The 16,849-nt window shown below is 40.8% G+C and overlaps 1 protein-coding gene across 2 annotated transcripts in view; it reads left to right on the forward strand.

Annotated features, from left to right (window-relative positions):
• Positions 1 to 436: 436 nt before the first annotated feature.
• CAPZA2 (capping actin protein of muscle Z-line subunit alpha 2) overlaps positions 437 to 16,849 on the forward strand; it is a 55,324-nt gene continuing 38,911 nt past the window's right edge. For both annotated transcript variants that reach the window (XM_025378554.1, XM_025378555.1), the window contains exon 1: positions 437 to 609. In XM_025378554.1, coding sequence (XP_025234339.1) covers positions 571 to 609 — 39 coding nt within the window. In that variant the 5' untranslated portion in view covers positions 437 to 570. The remainder of the gene's footprint in view (positions 610 to 16,849) is intronic.

A 16,849-nucleotide genomic window follows, 5' to 3' on the forward strand; every position in this document is an offset into this window, starting at 1 on the left:
CACTATAGCCCCAGAGACTAACACAGTGCCCCGCACCCCGTTAAAGGACCAGAAAATATTTGTTGGATGAATAAAGGAATATATAAAGAGCAATCTTTCAATTATGGAGCGGGTCGTGTGTGTGTATTTTAATGAAAGCCGACTAGTTAATATTTTTTAAAAACAATGTTTAAAAAGCTTCTATTTGTCCACCTTTTCACATTTTAGCTGGCAGAGTTCAAGACTTGATAGAAACATAACGAAGGGCTCAGAATGTACTCATCGCAGACTGAGCCCATATGGTCACTGTGGGGAGAGAACGTTACACTCACGATGCTAGCAAGCCTGCTGCAGGCGGCCCTGGGAGACAACGTCCCCCGCCCGGCCACCAGGCACCCGCGCACGCGCACAGCCGCGCTCAGTCCCCGAGGGCCGGGTCGAGGGAGGCGGGGCTCTCGGGGCGCGTGCGCGGCGACCTGAGCGGCGGGCCCCTCCCTTAGCGGGGGCGCGCGGCGCTGAGGACCGCACGGAAGCGGGGAAGTCAGGTGGCCGCTGCCGCCGCCGCCGCCGCGGTTTGTCGCCAGAAGGAAGATGGCGGATCTGGAGGAGCAGTTGTCTGATGAAGAGAAGGTAAGAGTCGTGGGGGTGGCGGCGCCGGCCGTCGGGAGCCGGCTCAGCCTGGGCGGGTGGGCCCGGAGTCTGGTCGCGGGGGATGGGCATTGGCTCGCAGCTGGCGGTGCCCTCGTCTGCCCTTCTTCCCCCATCCTTGCTGCGCCGAGTGCCTGCCCCTGTCCGTCACCCGAGGCCCCGCGCGGGGGCAGGTCTTTGCCAGGCCTGCTCGCTCCGCTCCTTGTAGGGTGTGTACTCCGAGAATAGGAAGCGGGAGCCGGGCGACGGCGGGCGGGGGCGCGGGCGCGGGGGAGGGCGGCGGCTGCCCGGGACTCTCTCCTGCTATTCGGCCGCGGAGCCTGCGCCGGGGCCCGGGGACCGGGGACGCAAAGGGGTCTGCGTCCGTGCCTGGGAGCGGCCCAAGGGCAGTGCCCAGCGCGGCGGCCTGGCCTGTGAGTGTAGCGGCGGGTGAGGGGGAAGGGAAAAATCGCTTAGGAAGCAGACCTTCACTTCTCCCTTCTACTTCCCCCTCCCCAAAACAAAACGCTTCCTTTTCTGGTTCTCTACGGTTTATCCTTTTTTTTCCCTTTCCCTATGGAGGCCTCTCTCTCCCCCTCTCTCTTTCGTTTCGTGGCTCTAGCAGTAAGCTTTGCAGCTCCCATGTTCCCGGGAGGCAGCGGAGTTGCTCACAAAAAGACGACCCCCTCCCCATAGTTGTTTTCTGCCCACGTTGTCAGCATTCTCCCCGGGGGTCGATTTGGTGGCACGTCACCTTCCTGCTAGGACTTCTTCCGAGAGGGGAAATTGTTCTACTCCTTTTACTGTATGTCAGATGCTGTGACAGCAGTGGAACCAGATGAACTACTTAAGTTCTCAGATATTTAAAACGAGCAATGGAATAATTCATTGAACTGCTGCTCTCTTAATTCGCCCCTTTCGTTTGGCTTTCGTGAACGTCCCATTCCTGAGGGTGGTGGAATAGGGGAGAACCCTGCTAATTTTGACTGTTTCTCGGAAAGGACCCTGACGTTTCTCAAACTTAGAAGTAACTGACAGAACATAAGAGTGAGTTAGTTGTAGGGTTGGAAATGTCCACTCTTCGTTAAAGAGTGCTCCATTTTTAAATTTCAAAGCAGTACAGCCAATGGAGGAAAATACAGGTACATTTAGGTACGTTGTGGTGTTTAAGAAATCCTCGTGTAAGTCTAAGAATATTTTCATTTGGGACCCTCTGCTCTAGGTGTTTTTATATGCTGTGTTCTTGCACCGAAATAGAAGGTTCTGTCCCATTCCCAATGTGAATGGCCAGAAGTCAGCCTCATCTTTATTTTCGGAAATCTGTCTTTCTCTTGTGTTGTTTGGTGAAAGTGATAATACAACAACAAAATGGGGGCGAGCAACGTCTCCATAACCCATAGACCCAGTAGGCAGATCCCTGTATCCACGAAAGTTGCTATACAGTATTCAATGTATAATCTTGGTAAATAACCCTAAGTAGGTGACTGAAAATGTACAGGAGTGCACAAACGCATATTTAAAATTGAGTCATGCTAAAAAGCTTAAAAAGAGATTGTCGTGTTTATATTCTACCATTCTTAAGTGGTGATTAGTAGCTCGAGTGGCTAGAAATCTAGCTGAAGAGAGAATACTCAGTGTGGGAGTTAATAAGACCTGCCATGTGTTGTAAAGGCCTAAAATTAAAAAGTTTTTTAAAAATGAGATAACAAGATGCCTTATTATCCGGCACTCTCAGGGCACTAAGCTTCATAAAGAGGAATGAGGAGATTCTATGTCTTAAAGCCTGCGCCGCCTAGTAGCAAAATGTTTTATGGTTAAATGAATGAAAATTCTAATTTGATTTTTGGTGTTTTGTAAGAATATTATGTAGATATTTTACATAGAAATTTCATCACTATATTTACTAATTTAAAAACTGAGAAAACTTTTAGGTTAAATTCAAGTAACCAGTTAAGTGAAATTTTAACGTTCTTGTCAATTGAGATATCTAAAGGTTGTTTTCATTTTGGGGCAGGAGGATGTGTCCAGTATGGGATCAGAAAACAGAGAGGACTTAAAAGTGATATTTTGATATTACTCTTTCTACGCCTTATTGGTAATTTTCAAAAATAAGCTGTCAAGCTGGGCACGGTGGTTTGCACCTGTAATGCCAGCTACTCTGCATGCCAAGGTATGGAGGATTGCTTGAGCCCAGGAGTTGTAGACCAGCCTGGGCAACATAGCGAGACCTCATCTCTAAAAAAAAAAAATACTAAGTTTTGAATACTTTTAAGTTTTTGAGATTTCCATTCTAGATTGCAAATCTGAGGAAGGGAAGCTGTTAAGATGTATCTAGTACTGTACTTTATATATGCTTGGCTCAGTTAGATCCATTCATTACTTAATTTGTTGTTGTAAGAGGTAGTTGTTCTATTTCCATTTCACAGATGAGTAGAGTGAGGTTCAAAAGCCTTAAGTAGTTCACCCAAGGACAGTCAAGATGAAGGTCTTGTTACATTATGCTCTCTTCTTTTTTTTTTGAGACAGAGTCCCCCTCTGTTGCCCAGCCTGGAGTGCAGTGGTACAATCTCGGCTCACTGCAACCTGTGCCTCCTGGGCTCAAGCGATTCTCCTGACTCAGCCTGCTGAGTAGCTGGGATTACAGGCACGTGCTACCATGCCCAGCTAATTTTTGTATTTTTAGTAGAGGCGGGGTTTCACTATGTTGTCCAGGCTGGTCTTGAACTCCTGACCTCAGGTGATCCACCTCCCTCAGCCTCCCAAAGTGCTGGGATTACAGGTGTGAGCCACCATGCCCAGCCGACGTTATGCTTTCTTAAACAAAATTGATAAAAACCTCTTCTGGTTTTGTCTCTTCATTTTTAATTTGTTGACAGCTTATTTTGAAAAAGGAGAAACGTTGGTTCTTCCTTTTTTCTTTTTTAGACAGGGTCTCACTCTGTCACCCAGGCTAGAGTGCAGTGGTGATCATGTCTCACTGCAACCTCAACTTCCTGGGCTCAAGCAGTCCTCTCACCTCAGTCTCCCCAAGTAGCTGGGAGTACACGCAGGCATGCCACCACACCCAGCTAATTAAAAAATTTTTTTTATAGAGACAAGGTCTCACGATGTTGTCCAGGCTGATCTCAAACTCCGGCTCAAGCAATCCTCCCACTTGGGCCTCCTAAAGTGCTGGCATTACAGGCATGAGCCATGATTCCTGGCCCTTTTTTAAAAAGTAATACCAAACAAGTAGTGTTAAGTTCTAAATTTTTGTCTTGATCATTTTAGAATAAAGCTTATTATTAACACATTTAAATGTGTTATGCTACTGGTAGGAAGCATTTTAGAAATTAATCTAGAATAATAGTTTTGTTTTTTAAAGTCATACACAATTGCTTTTTGAGGCTATCACTATGAAATTTAATAACCTTTTCTCCTTTGGCCACTGGGTGAATGGGAAATAAATTTAGCTGAAGACCACAATGAAGTTCTTTAAAGCTCTTAACTTGTATAGTGTGTCCCATAGACTTTTTTACATAGTTACAGAAACCCTAGACCCAAAACAGTTCATTTTCATTCCTGGGTCAGCTGTATTGTACAGTAAAGCATTTTTTTGAATTTGAAATTATATGAAATAGTTGTGTAAGACTCAATTGAAATGACCCATTCCGAAACCTCTCTCTGGATGAGAGATTCAAGTTCCAGAAGGAATACACTTAGTTACTGATGGGAAAGGATCTTTTTTCTTCCTGTAACCCTTTACTTCAGTGATTACAATAATCTATCCCATAGCTTCAACTTTTACGTCTTTGCAGATGTCTCCCAGGTACATAGCTGTAGCACTAACTTCTTTCCAGATTACTGGTCAGATTTTTATCTGCTAGTCATGTTCACTGGAGATGATTAATTAGGTACATACAAATGGAGCTTGCCTAGAAGTAAATGTATGAACTCCCTTCTTCTTTCCTCTCACACAAAGGGGGATATAATCTATCTCTCTTGATAATTTTTCTCTTTATATCTTTATTCCCATTATTCCAGTCATCCTGGTTTTTAATTTCAGCTTTATTCTAACTTTTTTTGGCCCCGTACCTTACAATCAACTGGTAAAAGTTGTCACTTCCATCATCAAAATGTATTATACAAATAACTTATTTCTTGCTTGAAAAGTCAATTCATTTATATTAATACTTGGTTTATTATCTTTTCATTGACCTGATTATTAAATAATGTTTGGTAACAAAATTTCACTGTACAAACAGAATGCAACTTGATTATACTTGTTCTGTGCCAACAGTTAAGAAGTAAAGTCAAGAAAAATGTCTCATATCCATTCTTTCCCTTCAGTTGTATTTGCCACTGTTAGGCTTTTACTATAAAGTTTCTAGACTAATTCCTCCTGTTTCCTGTATCTAAGCCATGCTTTATTGTGTCATTTATCTACTCTCAAAATTTTAGTGCCTGGATCCTCCATTGCCTTTACAAGGAAGTCCAGCTCTTAAAAAATGGTATTCATGGCCTTGTATTCCGTTTTAACCTAAATAGTTCTGACATTTTCAATATATATTGTTACTTAATCGTGCTGTGAATTTAGAGAGACTTCAGAGAACTGCATACTAGTTCATTTCTCTCTCTCTCTTTTTTTTTTTTTTTTTTTTGAGATAGATTCTCATTCTGTCACCTAGGCTGGAGTGCAGTGGCACAATCTCAGCTCACTGCAACCTCCGTCTCCCAGGCCCAAGCAGTTCTCCTGTCCTCCTGTCTTAGCCTCCTGAGTAGCTGGGACTACAGGCACATGCCTGTGTGCCTGGCTAATTTTTGTGTTTTTAGTAGAGATGGGGTTTCACCATGTTGCCCAGGCTGGTCTGGAACTCCTGAGCTCAGGTGATCTGCCTGCCTTGGCCTCCTAAAGTGCTGGGATTACAGGCGTAGGCATGAGCCACCACTCCCAGCCACTGGTCCATTTCCAGCACCTCAGATAAATTATTTAATCTTAACTTCAGTTTGCTCTGAAATGTTAGAATGTGGTAGTAAGTTACCTTCTTCATTAAGTTGTTGTAAGTTTATTGGGCTTGGCATGTAGTAAGCACACAATAAATTGTAGTTATTTTTCTCTGCTCATGACTTTTCATCTACTTTGAGTATTGGCACTGCTCCCAGGTCTGTCCCCTTTTTTGAAACATGAAAATCTCAGTCATCCCTCAAGATTTAGCTTAGATTACACAGCTTTTTTAGCCTCTCATCTGAACTCTACAAGAGATCGTTAGTATTAAATACAATTTTGCATAATAGTTATTTGCTTACTGTTTTTTCCCTTTTCCATTGGAATTCCTAAGTGCAGAATAATGTCATCTTTAGCATCTCTCATTACTCTACATGCGCTGAATAGCATGGCTCTATCTGTAGTTTATATACTTCTCCCTTAGTGACTGGCTTCAGAAATTTTGTGTATGTAAAAACAATAGAAGCTGCCATTGTATTTCACAATATTAATGTAAAATTAGAAATGCTCTTATTGGCTGGGCGCTGTGGCTCACACCTATACCCCCAGCACTTTGGAAGGCTGAGGCGGGTGGATCACCTGAGGTCAGGAGTTCGAGACCAGCCTGACCAACATGGTGAAACCCTGTCTCTACTAAAAATACAAAAAATTAGCTGGGCATGGTGTCGTGCACCTGTAGTTCAAGCTACTCAGGAGGCTGAGGCAGGAGAATCACTTGAACCAGGGAGGCGGAGGTTGCAGTGAGCGGTGATCGCACCACTGCATTCCAGCCTGGGCAATAGAGCAAGACTCCATCTCAAAAAATTAAAAAAAAAAAAAAGTTCTTATTAATGAGAAAGTAAACTCAAGCAGAAAGCTATTAATGTAGACAATATTCATTTCTAATTCCATTCTATAGATAAATTATGTTATTTCACCAATAAAATACAAAAATTTCTGTTGCAGACAAGAACTTGACAGCAGCTATAACATTAGTGGAGTTTTTCAGACTTTACACATTAAAGTAAATTTGTAGTAAATTTTCAGTGCATTTGGGAGCCATTTTTGCATGAGTAGTTGGATAGAATAATTGCACGTTAGTGTGAGAATACAGATATGAAAACACTTAGAGAATTTAAATAATTTTTAAGGTTGAAAAGCATGATGGCAAAACTTGACCTGTGGTTCCAAGCTATGACCTAAAAGCCTAATCAGTCACCTGAAGCAAAAATTTGTTGAAGTTATTATAGCACTAATTTGTAATAAGAGATTCATGCATATCAAAGAAAATGGGGTCTTTGTCTTCTGAAAACCACTCTTCTAACAGGTTCCATAAACATACCGATGGCTGTTGTCAAAAAAGGAGTGTTTCATAAATTTTATTTTGAGAATTAAGTATAGTTTTTACATTCTTGCTCTTATGACATATTTACATGTCTCACTATGCATCTAATGGCTGAGAACTTTTCTTATGCATTCTAATTCACAGTGTTTCTACTGAAAATGACTTTTGAAATCGTTTACCTCCATCTTCATTCATTTACCAAATATACCATATTTCGCTGATTTCAGTACTGATACTTTTTTAGATTTTAAGATCTCTGAAATCAGGCTGCATTGTTCAATCAATGGCTTGTAATATTTCATTGGTAGCATTTTTCCTTTTTTAGTGGTACATAAAGTTAGGCATCTTATATTGATTGTGAATCAGGATAGGCAAGGATATAGTTCAGTAACAAACGTCCTAAAATCTCAGCACCAGAGTGTTGAATGTGGGAGCTTTGTACTGCATCTCATTCATTCGATGTACATCTAGTGTGGGTCAACAGAGAGCCCTGCTCAGGGAAGTAATTTAGCTTTCCAGTTGGTTAAAGAGCTTCCATCTAAACTTTTTTCTCAGTCACTGCAGTGGTGGGAAGGAAATGGAATGAATTGCACACTTTTTTTTTTTTGAGACAGAGTCTTACTCTGTCACCTAGGCTTGATTGCAGTGGCACAATCTCGGCTCACTGCTACCTCCACCTCCTGGGTTCAAGTGATTCTCCTGCCTCAGCCTTCCGAGTAGCTGGAAGGAGCTCACGTCACTTCTCCTCAGATTTCAATTAGCTAAAGCAGGTTACATGTATAAACCTAATTTCAGAAAGGTCAGGGAAGAAGAGGCGAATTGGAATATTTGTGAATAGCAATAATGACAGCATAGATTAAGTTTTAAATTCACTAAAGTGTAGTGATCACCTGGAAGGTAGATACAATGCAATGCAAAACTGTAGATTCAAAGGTGAATTGGACATATATAAGATACATACTAAATTGGGTCTAAAAATTTAGAAGATAGAAAAACTACTTCTGCTTAGGGGCATGGTAAACATCAGTTGGGGTCAAACTCATACCAGAGAGCACAACATAGGGAAAAATAACAGGAAAGTGGGAATGAGCAGGCAGTGAGTTTTGTGTGAAAAGAATTCAGTTAAATAGTTGAGTGTCTACTCTATCTTCGGTACTTTTAGAATAAGAGATGCAAAGGTGAATTGCGCTGTTTAACAGCTCACTGTCAGGGTTTTTCCACCTCAGCACTGTTGAGAGTTTGGGCCAGATATTGTTGGGCAAGTAGACGTCCTGTGCATTGTAGGATGTTTAGCAACATCCTTGGCCCATGTGATATGCCACTACCACCACCAAGGCTTACCAATCCAAAATGTCTCCTGGTGGACAAATTCACCCCTGGTTGAGACCCATGGGTCTAGATAGATTAGAGCTAGTAAGAACAGTTGAGAACCTGGCTTAAGTGGACTTCAGGACCTGGTTTAAAGTCATCCCACAAGAAATGGAGGCAAAAAAGATTGCTAATAGATTTTAGAGTTGGAATCAACAAGACTTGGTAAATGAATATAGGGGAAAGGCATGAGTCAGAGAAAACTGTGAGCATTGAAGTCTGGATGACTGGGAATTGGTACCACTAGTAACAACTGAAGAACACGGGAAAGAGGATACCCAGCTGGGAGAAATAATGGTGAATTTAGTTTTGGTTGTACTGAGTTTGAAATGCTAGTTTGTTTATGTGAAAATGCCTAGCAGATACGGGAGACAGAGAAACAGCTTGGAAAAGAGGTCACCTCCAGAGATTATATAGAGATTTGAGAATCCTTTTTGTGGGTTAAAGCGAGATGGGATAAGCCCTTTAGGACAAAAAGCTTAGACTTAGGAAAGAGGAGAGGGCAGGAAGCATATACTTAATACTTTGATTTGAGGAATAAGAAGTGGAGAGAGACCTAAAGGTGAGGAGAAACCCTTGAAGTCGAAGTGTTACCTATTGATAGCTAGCTAGCACAGAGTAGGTGCTCAGGTCACAGAATGTGAAGAGAATTTCAAGAAGGAGCAGTTGCAGAGATTAGGGGTATGAGATTGAAAAAAGCCTTTGGATTTAAGAGAAAGGAATGAGAAACAAATTACACCTACTCTATGCCCGGCACTTTAACATGTATTCTCTCTATTAATTGTCAGAATAACCTTGTTATTATCTTCATTGTACAGACAGGAAACTGGTGCAGTTAAGGCTATTTAAGTGGTGGACTAGGGATTAGTGGCCTTCAAGAGAATAATTTTACTAGCGTTTGGAGCAAGGAGTGGAGAAACATAAGCCAGATAACTGGAGTCTGTAATAAAAAGTATGTATTTTCCCTTTCCCAGAAATGGCCTTTCAGTCTCGTTTGCATTCTAAACTACTCATCTTTGGATAACCAGACTCAAGGTCTTTCTCCTCTTCTTTTGTATCCTGACCTATCTCTGCTCCCTTAGCAATGTGTACTTATCTTTGTTATAGCATTTACCAATTTTAATAGACTTACCCACTGTCCTTATTTCTTGTGTTCTTCAGAGCCGGGCCTTATGTCTTCATCATCTTGGTAATTCCAGTAGAGTGCCTACCATGTATTAAATCAGTGATTTTCAACTCTGGCTGCACATTAGAATCAACGAGAGTTTATAAACAAAATGAACGCACAGGCTCCTCTTGTGGGTGAGGCCTGGAGTATCCGTAATTCCTTGTTTTTTGTTTGTTTGTTTGTTTTGTTGTTGTTGTTTTAAAGCTTCCGAGGTGATCTGAATGTGCAGCTAGGGTTAAGTTTCACTGTATCACTGTATTAGGGGCTCAATAAATGTCAACTAAAGGATGAGTGGAGACAGTAAGTATAAATTATTCTTGAAAAAAATTAGTAGTGAAACAAAAGAGAAAAATATGTATTACTACTTTGTTTTTTCCTGCTATTTCATTTTAAGAATACTTTTTTTGTAAGAGAACATTCTAGGGTGTACAAGGGAAATGATTCAGAAGGGAAAAGGAAATTGAAAACGTAAGATAAAGAATAGTTTACATAACTTATTCTCTTTTAGTTGATAATAATGCCTACTTTGGATTCATGGGTTTCTTCATATTTTAAATAAATGGTAAAAACATATTTAAAGAAGAATCAATGTTGAGTTCTGTAGATGACCCAGTTTTAGGTTAAGTGCTGTGGGCCCTGTTTTTAATTACCAATCAAAATGATAATTATAAAGGAAAAAATTTTTGAGGAAAACTTACTAAAACAAATTACCACTCTTAAGTTTACCTGTATTAAAATAAATTCACCTGAAACACAGACATGTAATAGTGATCACTTGGTCATAAACTATTTAAATGTCATAGAGTTCAAAAAAGTAGGTTTTGTCTCCTTTTTTACCTCTAATTCTCAAAAGACAGCCATTTTTTAGAGAGTTGTGGAAAACAACCTCAAATAATTCTTTTAGTTGAAGTGGAAAAGTGCATAATAGCTCCTTTAATTTTACTACCAGTGTCTAAAGTAGTGACCGTTTTTGGTGTTTCATTTTCTTGAGAATCAAGTAAAACCTATAATTCATTTCACAAGGGGACTAGACTAGACAAATTTTACATCTAAAGGCCCTTATAGGACATGGGTGCGGTATCTGGTCACCCTTCAGAATCACCTGGAGAGATTTTCTAAAACATAGATTTCTAGGTTCCCATTCTCTGGAAGTAGATTCACTGGGTCTAGAATAGAGGGTAGGAATCTGTATTTTTTCCGAGCTTTCCAGGTGAGTCTGACCGCCATTCATATCTGAAAAATTCCTACCGTACTATCTCCTTCCTTGATCATGGCGGCCCATACCATGTGGAAATTATAGGGGCTGTAGGTAGGATTCTCAAATAAAATACTGATGCCTCAGTAAATTTGAATTTAAGCTAAACAGTGAGTCATTTTTAGTACAGATATTTCCCATAGTAGTGTACCTTTGGACTGCTGGAGAGTGCAGGGTCCTTTGCCTCTAAATTTAATGCCTCTAGATGGCTGTTTTGGGGCTTTTTTGTTGTTGTTGGGTTTTTTTGTTTTTCGTTTTTTGTTTTGGTGCTGTGTATTTGTGTACATGTATGTCTGTGTGCTCCCATGCACATACATTGTCTGCTTTTTATACTTTCATCTTTATTTTTTCAGTTGCTTAAGGTTTAAAAACATTTTTTTAAATTTTTGTCAGTTTACCATTTTTATAGCTGCTTTGGTGAGGACTCCATTTCTTGTTAAGGAATTGTTTTCTTCAGACAGTTTTTAAATCTCCTGGAACTCAAGTTTTACCTTAGTGTTTGAAAACATGTTGCCAAATGTTCAGCAAAGGCAGCAGAACAATCTGGAGAATTCATGGACATAGGCAGGTGAAGTAACTTTAATTTTGCCATCAATTTCTGTAAATTGTGGTAATGAATGACAACCCACGGTAAACTCTCGTGTTGTACTCTCATGTTCTAGGTGGTAATTATAAAACTGAGGTAGCACTACCAATTGCTTATGACTTCCAATAATAAACACATCTTGAAGGGCCATCATAGGCTGAGGGAACCCAGTCACTTCCCCTGTGGCACTTCACCATGGAGCTTGTCTTTGCTTGAGAAAGGTACATTCTGTACCATTAATGCAAAGAGTGACACAGTCAAGGATTGCAAGGCAGAAAGATACATGTGAAGCTTGTGTTCATCCAGCCCTCCTTCCCTTTGTTCTCTCTCCCTGATAAGTTTTTCAGCAGTGTAGGTGTAAGATTGTACATTTCCAAATTCCATATTCCAAGTATTATAGGCCATTAGAAGTACTAGATGTTTTTGCACTCACTGCTTTTTCTGAGATGTCACTCAAGGCCAAAGGCAACAATTCAAAAACCTGCTGATACTTGCCTGGTTCATCAGGGTCCCGTAATGATACCAAGGCTTTTGATCACAGCTTCTCATACCAAATATGCCTTACCTTCCATTTAAGGAGGACTAGGGTATGAGGAACTTCTTGAGGAAAGTAAGGCACCACTGCTCCATAGGATTTAGCTACAAGTAGTGTCCTTTCTGGGTCTTTGTGACTCACCTCTTCCCATCACTGTGGTAAATGTTCGGCTTCTGCATGTGTTGGTCCGACATGATGTGTGAATGTTATAACACCAGTTAGTATCACTTGCCTTGGCTCTTTATCTGGCCTCTTGATCATACTAGAAAGAACGTGGAGAAGCTGATTTTTCTTTTTAGATTCAAGATGTAGGCATGTTGTATACAATCTGAGGGCATCAACGTCTCTGTCTTTGCCAGCAGCATGTCAAGTACGATGTATGACAAGCAATGTCCAAGCATCAGCACAAGGCGTTTTTCAGTGCAGTCAGAGACACTTCTGATCCTAAGCGACATCTGCTGACACTTGACAAAAAGAAAGTAGTGCATGGTGGAAAGCAGAAGACAGTTTACTGTGGGGTTTATCAAAATGAACTGTGCTTTTACTTGATGGAGAAAATAGCATTCTTTCCTTTCTCTCCTAAGAAAAGGGACTGGGGAATTCTCTCTAAGAATAGTGGAATCAGGCTGGGCACGGTGGCTCATGCCTGTAATCCCAGCACTTTGGGAGGCCAAGGTGGGTGGATCACTTGAGGTCAGGAGTTCGAGATCATCCTAGCCACCATGGAGAAACCCCATCTCTACTAAAAATACAAAAATTAGCCGGTTATGGTGGTGCTCACCTGTAATCCCAGCTACTCAGGAGCTGAGGTGGGAGAATCACTTGAGCCCAGGAGGTGGAGGTTGCAGTGAGCAGGGATGGTGCCAGTATACTCCAGCCTGGGCAATAGAGCAAGACGCCGTTCCAAAAAAAAAAAAAAAAGTGGAATCAACAACAACTGGTTTTGAAAGATGAATATCCTTCTTTTTTTTTTTTTTTTTCCTTGCCTGAACTGTTTACGACTGAATTCTGTTCACTTTTTTCAGTCTTGTAGGGATTCCAAAGAAGGTTGAAAGGAATCATAAACTACCAACTGGCAAAGTTTTCATTTTTGAGGATGGCAGTTTTAGGTCTTCTAATTTGCTCCATCAAAGACCATTTGTCACTATGTAATAAATTAATTTTATCTTCCCAATTTGTATACTAACAAGGAGTTCTCTCCAGGTTGAAGAGTAGAACGAGTGAAAGAAGATTGCCTAAAATTGATGTAAGAGCTTCTAATTCATTTTCTTTCACTCCGCTAGCAGTATCCACAAAATCTTTCCCAGTTACTTGATCACTTCCAAAGTCTCAGTAGATTTGCAGTAAATTGGAGGGATTTTTTTTGTTTTTCGTTTTTGAGACAGGGTCTTGCTCTGTCATCCAGGCTGGAGTGTAGTGGCACAATCACAGCTCACCGTATCCTTGACCTCCCAGATTCAAGTGATTCTCCTATCTCAGGCTCCCAAGTTGCTGGGACCACAGGTGCTCACCACCATGCCTGGCTAATTTTTTTTTTTTTTTTTTTCCTCATTTTTTGTAGAGACAGGATCTTACCATGTTGACCAGGATGGCCTCAAGTGATCCTCCCATCCCAGCCTCCCAAAGTGTATAACTCAAAGTTCTGATCATTGTTTTCATCTGAGGTGTTTATTGATGTAAACTTGCATTCTTCAATAAAAATTCAATTACTTAGAAGTTTAAAGCACTCAAGAGGTTTGACTGGCTCCTGAATTTCAGGGCTTAGTTTGTAATGTTTTCGTTCCTCAGAAGGAACTTTGTTTTCTGCTGCCTTTGTCAGTTTGGCTCGGATCTTCCTTTGTTAAAATGTTGTTGTATGTCAACCACTTCTCTCCTCCCTTCACATCCATTGGCTGATAGGAAACTAAATAACCACACTTGTAAATTTATGTCTGAAAAAAAATTAATATGATTTGTGGAGAATCTTGTGTTCTCTTCTAATGTTTAGACTATATGTCACCTTATTTGCTTGCTTAAAACATGTTTTTAAGTATCTGAATTCCTTGCTTCCTGTGTGCCTTGGTATGTCCCCAATTACATATCTTAAATTCAGGCTTCACCGGTAAGTGAGATCTTGTTTTAATGGCCTCCTCTTCACTCCATTGGTGGAGGGGTTCTTGCCCTGGAATTGGGGGGTTGACAGAACATACAAAACCTGACACTGGACAGATGAGATTGACAGCAGTTTATTAATCACGAATACTCAGCAGCCCAGGAGAGAGGAGACAGCACACCACGCAGGCCCGCATGGGAGTTGTGCTTGGTTGGAAACAGAGTGAAGAAGAGTCAGGGGCTGTAGGAGGCAGACTTTTAGTAAGTACCAAGAGGGTGGAGTGATCCCTGGTTCTCAGGACATGATCCATTCATTGTTTGATAATTCCAAGGGCTGGCAGGGACCTGAAGCTTGCTACTCAGGGATAAGAAGGAACTGTGTCTCTTCCCTGTGATAAAAGATTGTTTGTCTAGGGGACCTTGTCTGTGGGAGCAGAGTGAAGAGAACTTGCAGTTAGGCCATTCAAGGTTCTCCCTGTTTTCCCAAAGTGTCAAGGCACATGTAATATTGAGCCTTAATTTTAGGCCTTAAACCACAAGTCTCAATAGTACTAGCTAGTTATCAAAGGTATTTGCTAATGATTGCTGTACTAAATAATGTATCAAGAAGTTTTTAATCGTATAATTTGATCTTAGAGTTTTCCTTTCTGTATGACCTTTTCTTCTGATGCTTTGCAAAGTTTAAGATATTCTGCTGCTGTGTGCAGTTTCACTACAGTAAATAAAAGATGGCCAAATCATGTATATGAAGTGATATGGTGACAGGAAAGACAAGAGTTCTTGTTTGAGAGACCTAATGGAGTGATAAGGCTCCAGTTCTGTGTATATGTGGGATGACAAAGAATGGATAGGTTGTAGGAGCTAGAAAGTGGCAGAAAGATTACAAAGGTAATAGCTATTATTTGAGTGCTTACTCTGTGCCAAGCACTTTTCTAAGTGTATTATCTCATTACTGCTAGTGAGGAAACTGAATTTAGTTTGCTTAAGGTCATGCAAGTAGTAAGCAGTGGAGCTGTAGTCTGAATCCCTGCTTAATGTTATTTAAGAGCTTATGCTGTTAACAGTTAATATTTTACAGCCTTAGAAGAACCTTATATATCATGCTAAAGACTTTGAACTTAATCTTGTTGGCATTGGGGAACCATTGAGTGATCTTGACAGGGAGGAAACATCAGAATTTACATTGAAAAATACCAGTCTGGTGGCAAGGTGGAAAATCAATTTTGGAGAAAGATGAGGCCAGAGGCAGGACAGCTTTATAACAATCCAGGAACAAAGTGCCTGGGTCCGAATAAAATGGAATGGAATCAAATAAAAGGGGAATGGACTTGAGACAGATACTTAGCTGATCATGTGACTGTAGGAGAGAAGTGTAGAATGATTTCTAAGTAGTGGCAATAATTTTATCAGGAACAGAAGGCAATACATTTGAATGAGAAGAGAAGTTCAAGGTATCTTTGAGGCATTTTGATGGAGATCTCTAATAGATAAATTATAGTTAGAAAAAGGATAAGATCTTTATCTTGAGTGAGGTTATGATAGGTGTGTAGATTTGAGAGTTACTGTGTGGTGATGATGGAAGCAATGGAAATGGATTACCTAGAGATTTATTTTGTAACTCACAAAAGAATCGTCATAGAAGACTTTATGCTGTATTGGGAGGCGGCTATGTAAAAAGCTGAGGACTTCATCCAGAGACTTCATTCAGAACTTAATTCTGGATTTGTGTTTTCTCTTTCATAAATTAAGGGTAATATCAGCTATATCAGAATAATCATAGATAATATTGTATTTTATTAGGGCCTGAGGTATAAGAGTTGAGAAATAATGATGCATGTGATCTCCCTTAGTTTTTACCTTTGAAAACTGAGGTTTGCGGAAGTTAAAATAAAAACAAAATCTTGGCTACAGATCATTTGCCTTTACTTACGTAAAGCCCCACATCTTAACTGCACATTGCCACCATCTTTCTCTCCTGTGTTGCTATTACTGGTGTTTGAGGTGAGCAGGGTCAAGTGGAGGGGGAAGGGTGACATCCCAAATAAGAAGAAAGGATGTTGATGTATGGCAAGTGAACGCACTGCAGACAGCACAGTAATACATGGGCATAAGCCACCCTTGAACACTGTAGGGCATAAAGAAACTAAGATATAATCACTTGAAAATGTCTGTACTCCAGGTCTATATTTAAGAATATTGGCCAGGCGCAGTGGCTCACGCCTGTAATCCCAACACTTTGGGAGGCTGAGGCTGGTGGATCATGAGGTCAGGAGTTTGAGACCAGCCTGACCAACATGGTGAAACCCCATCTCTGCTAAAAATACAAAAATTAGCCGGGCGTGTGGCATGCGCCTGTAATCCCAGCTACTCAGGAGGCTGAGGCAGGAGAATCACTTGAACCCAGGAGGCAGAGGTTGCAGTGAGCAGAGATCGTGCCACTGCTCTCCAGCCTGGCGACAGAGTGAAACTCCATCTCAAACAAAAAAAAAAAAGAAAGAAAATACTGGGACTATGCTAATGCAGACATACTTCTTATCTACTGCTATCGCTGCTAATAATAATAACTAATATTATTTATTCACGCAAGGTCACATAGCTAATGACTAGTAGAGATTAGAAATCCAGCCTGGTCAGTCTGGCTCCAGAGACCATGCTATAAACCATTACACCAAACTGTCTCTTTTTATTGGGATAAGTTTTTGTGATTTTTGAATGTAAATTATTTGAAAATTAACAATCTATCTACAGTAGCAGTCTCCAGCCTTTTTGGTACCGGGGGTCCCGTTTCATGGAAGACAGTTTTTCCACAGGGACTAGCGAGGTGGGGATAGATGGGGGAATGTTTTGGGATGAAACTCTTCCACCTCAGATCATCAGGCATTAATTAGATTCTCATAAGGAGCACACAAACTAGATCCCTCGCATACACAGT

Source organism: Theropithecus gelada, chromosome 3, assembly GCF_003255815.1.
Source record: "Theropithecus gelada isolate Dixy chromosome 3, Tgel_1.0, whole genome shotgun sequence".
Classification (NCBI taxonomy): Eukaryota; Metazoa; Chordata; class Mammalia; order Primates; family Cercopithecidae; genus Theropithecus; species Theropithecus gelada.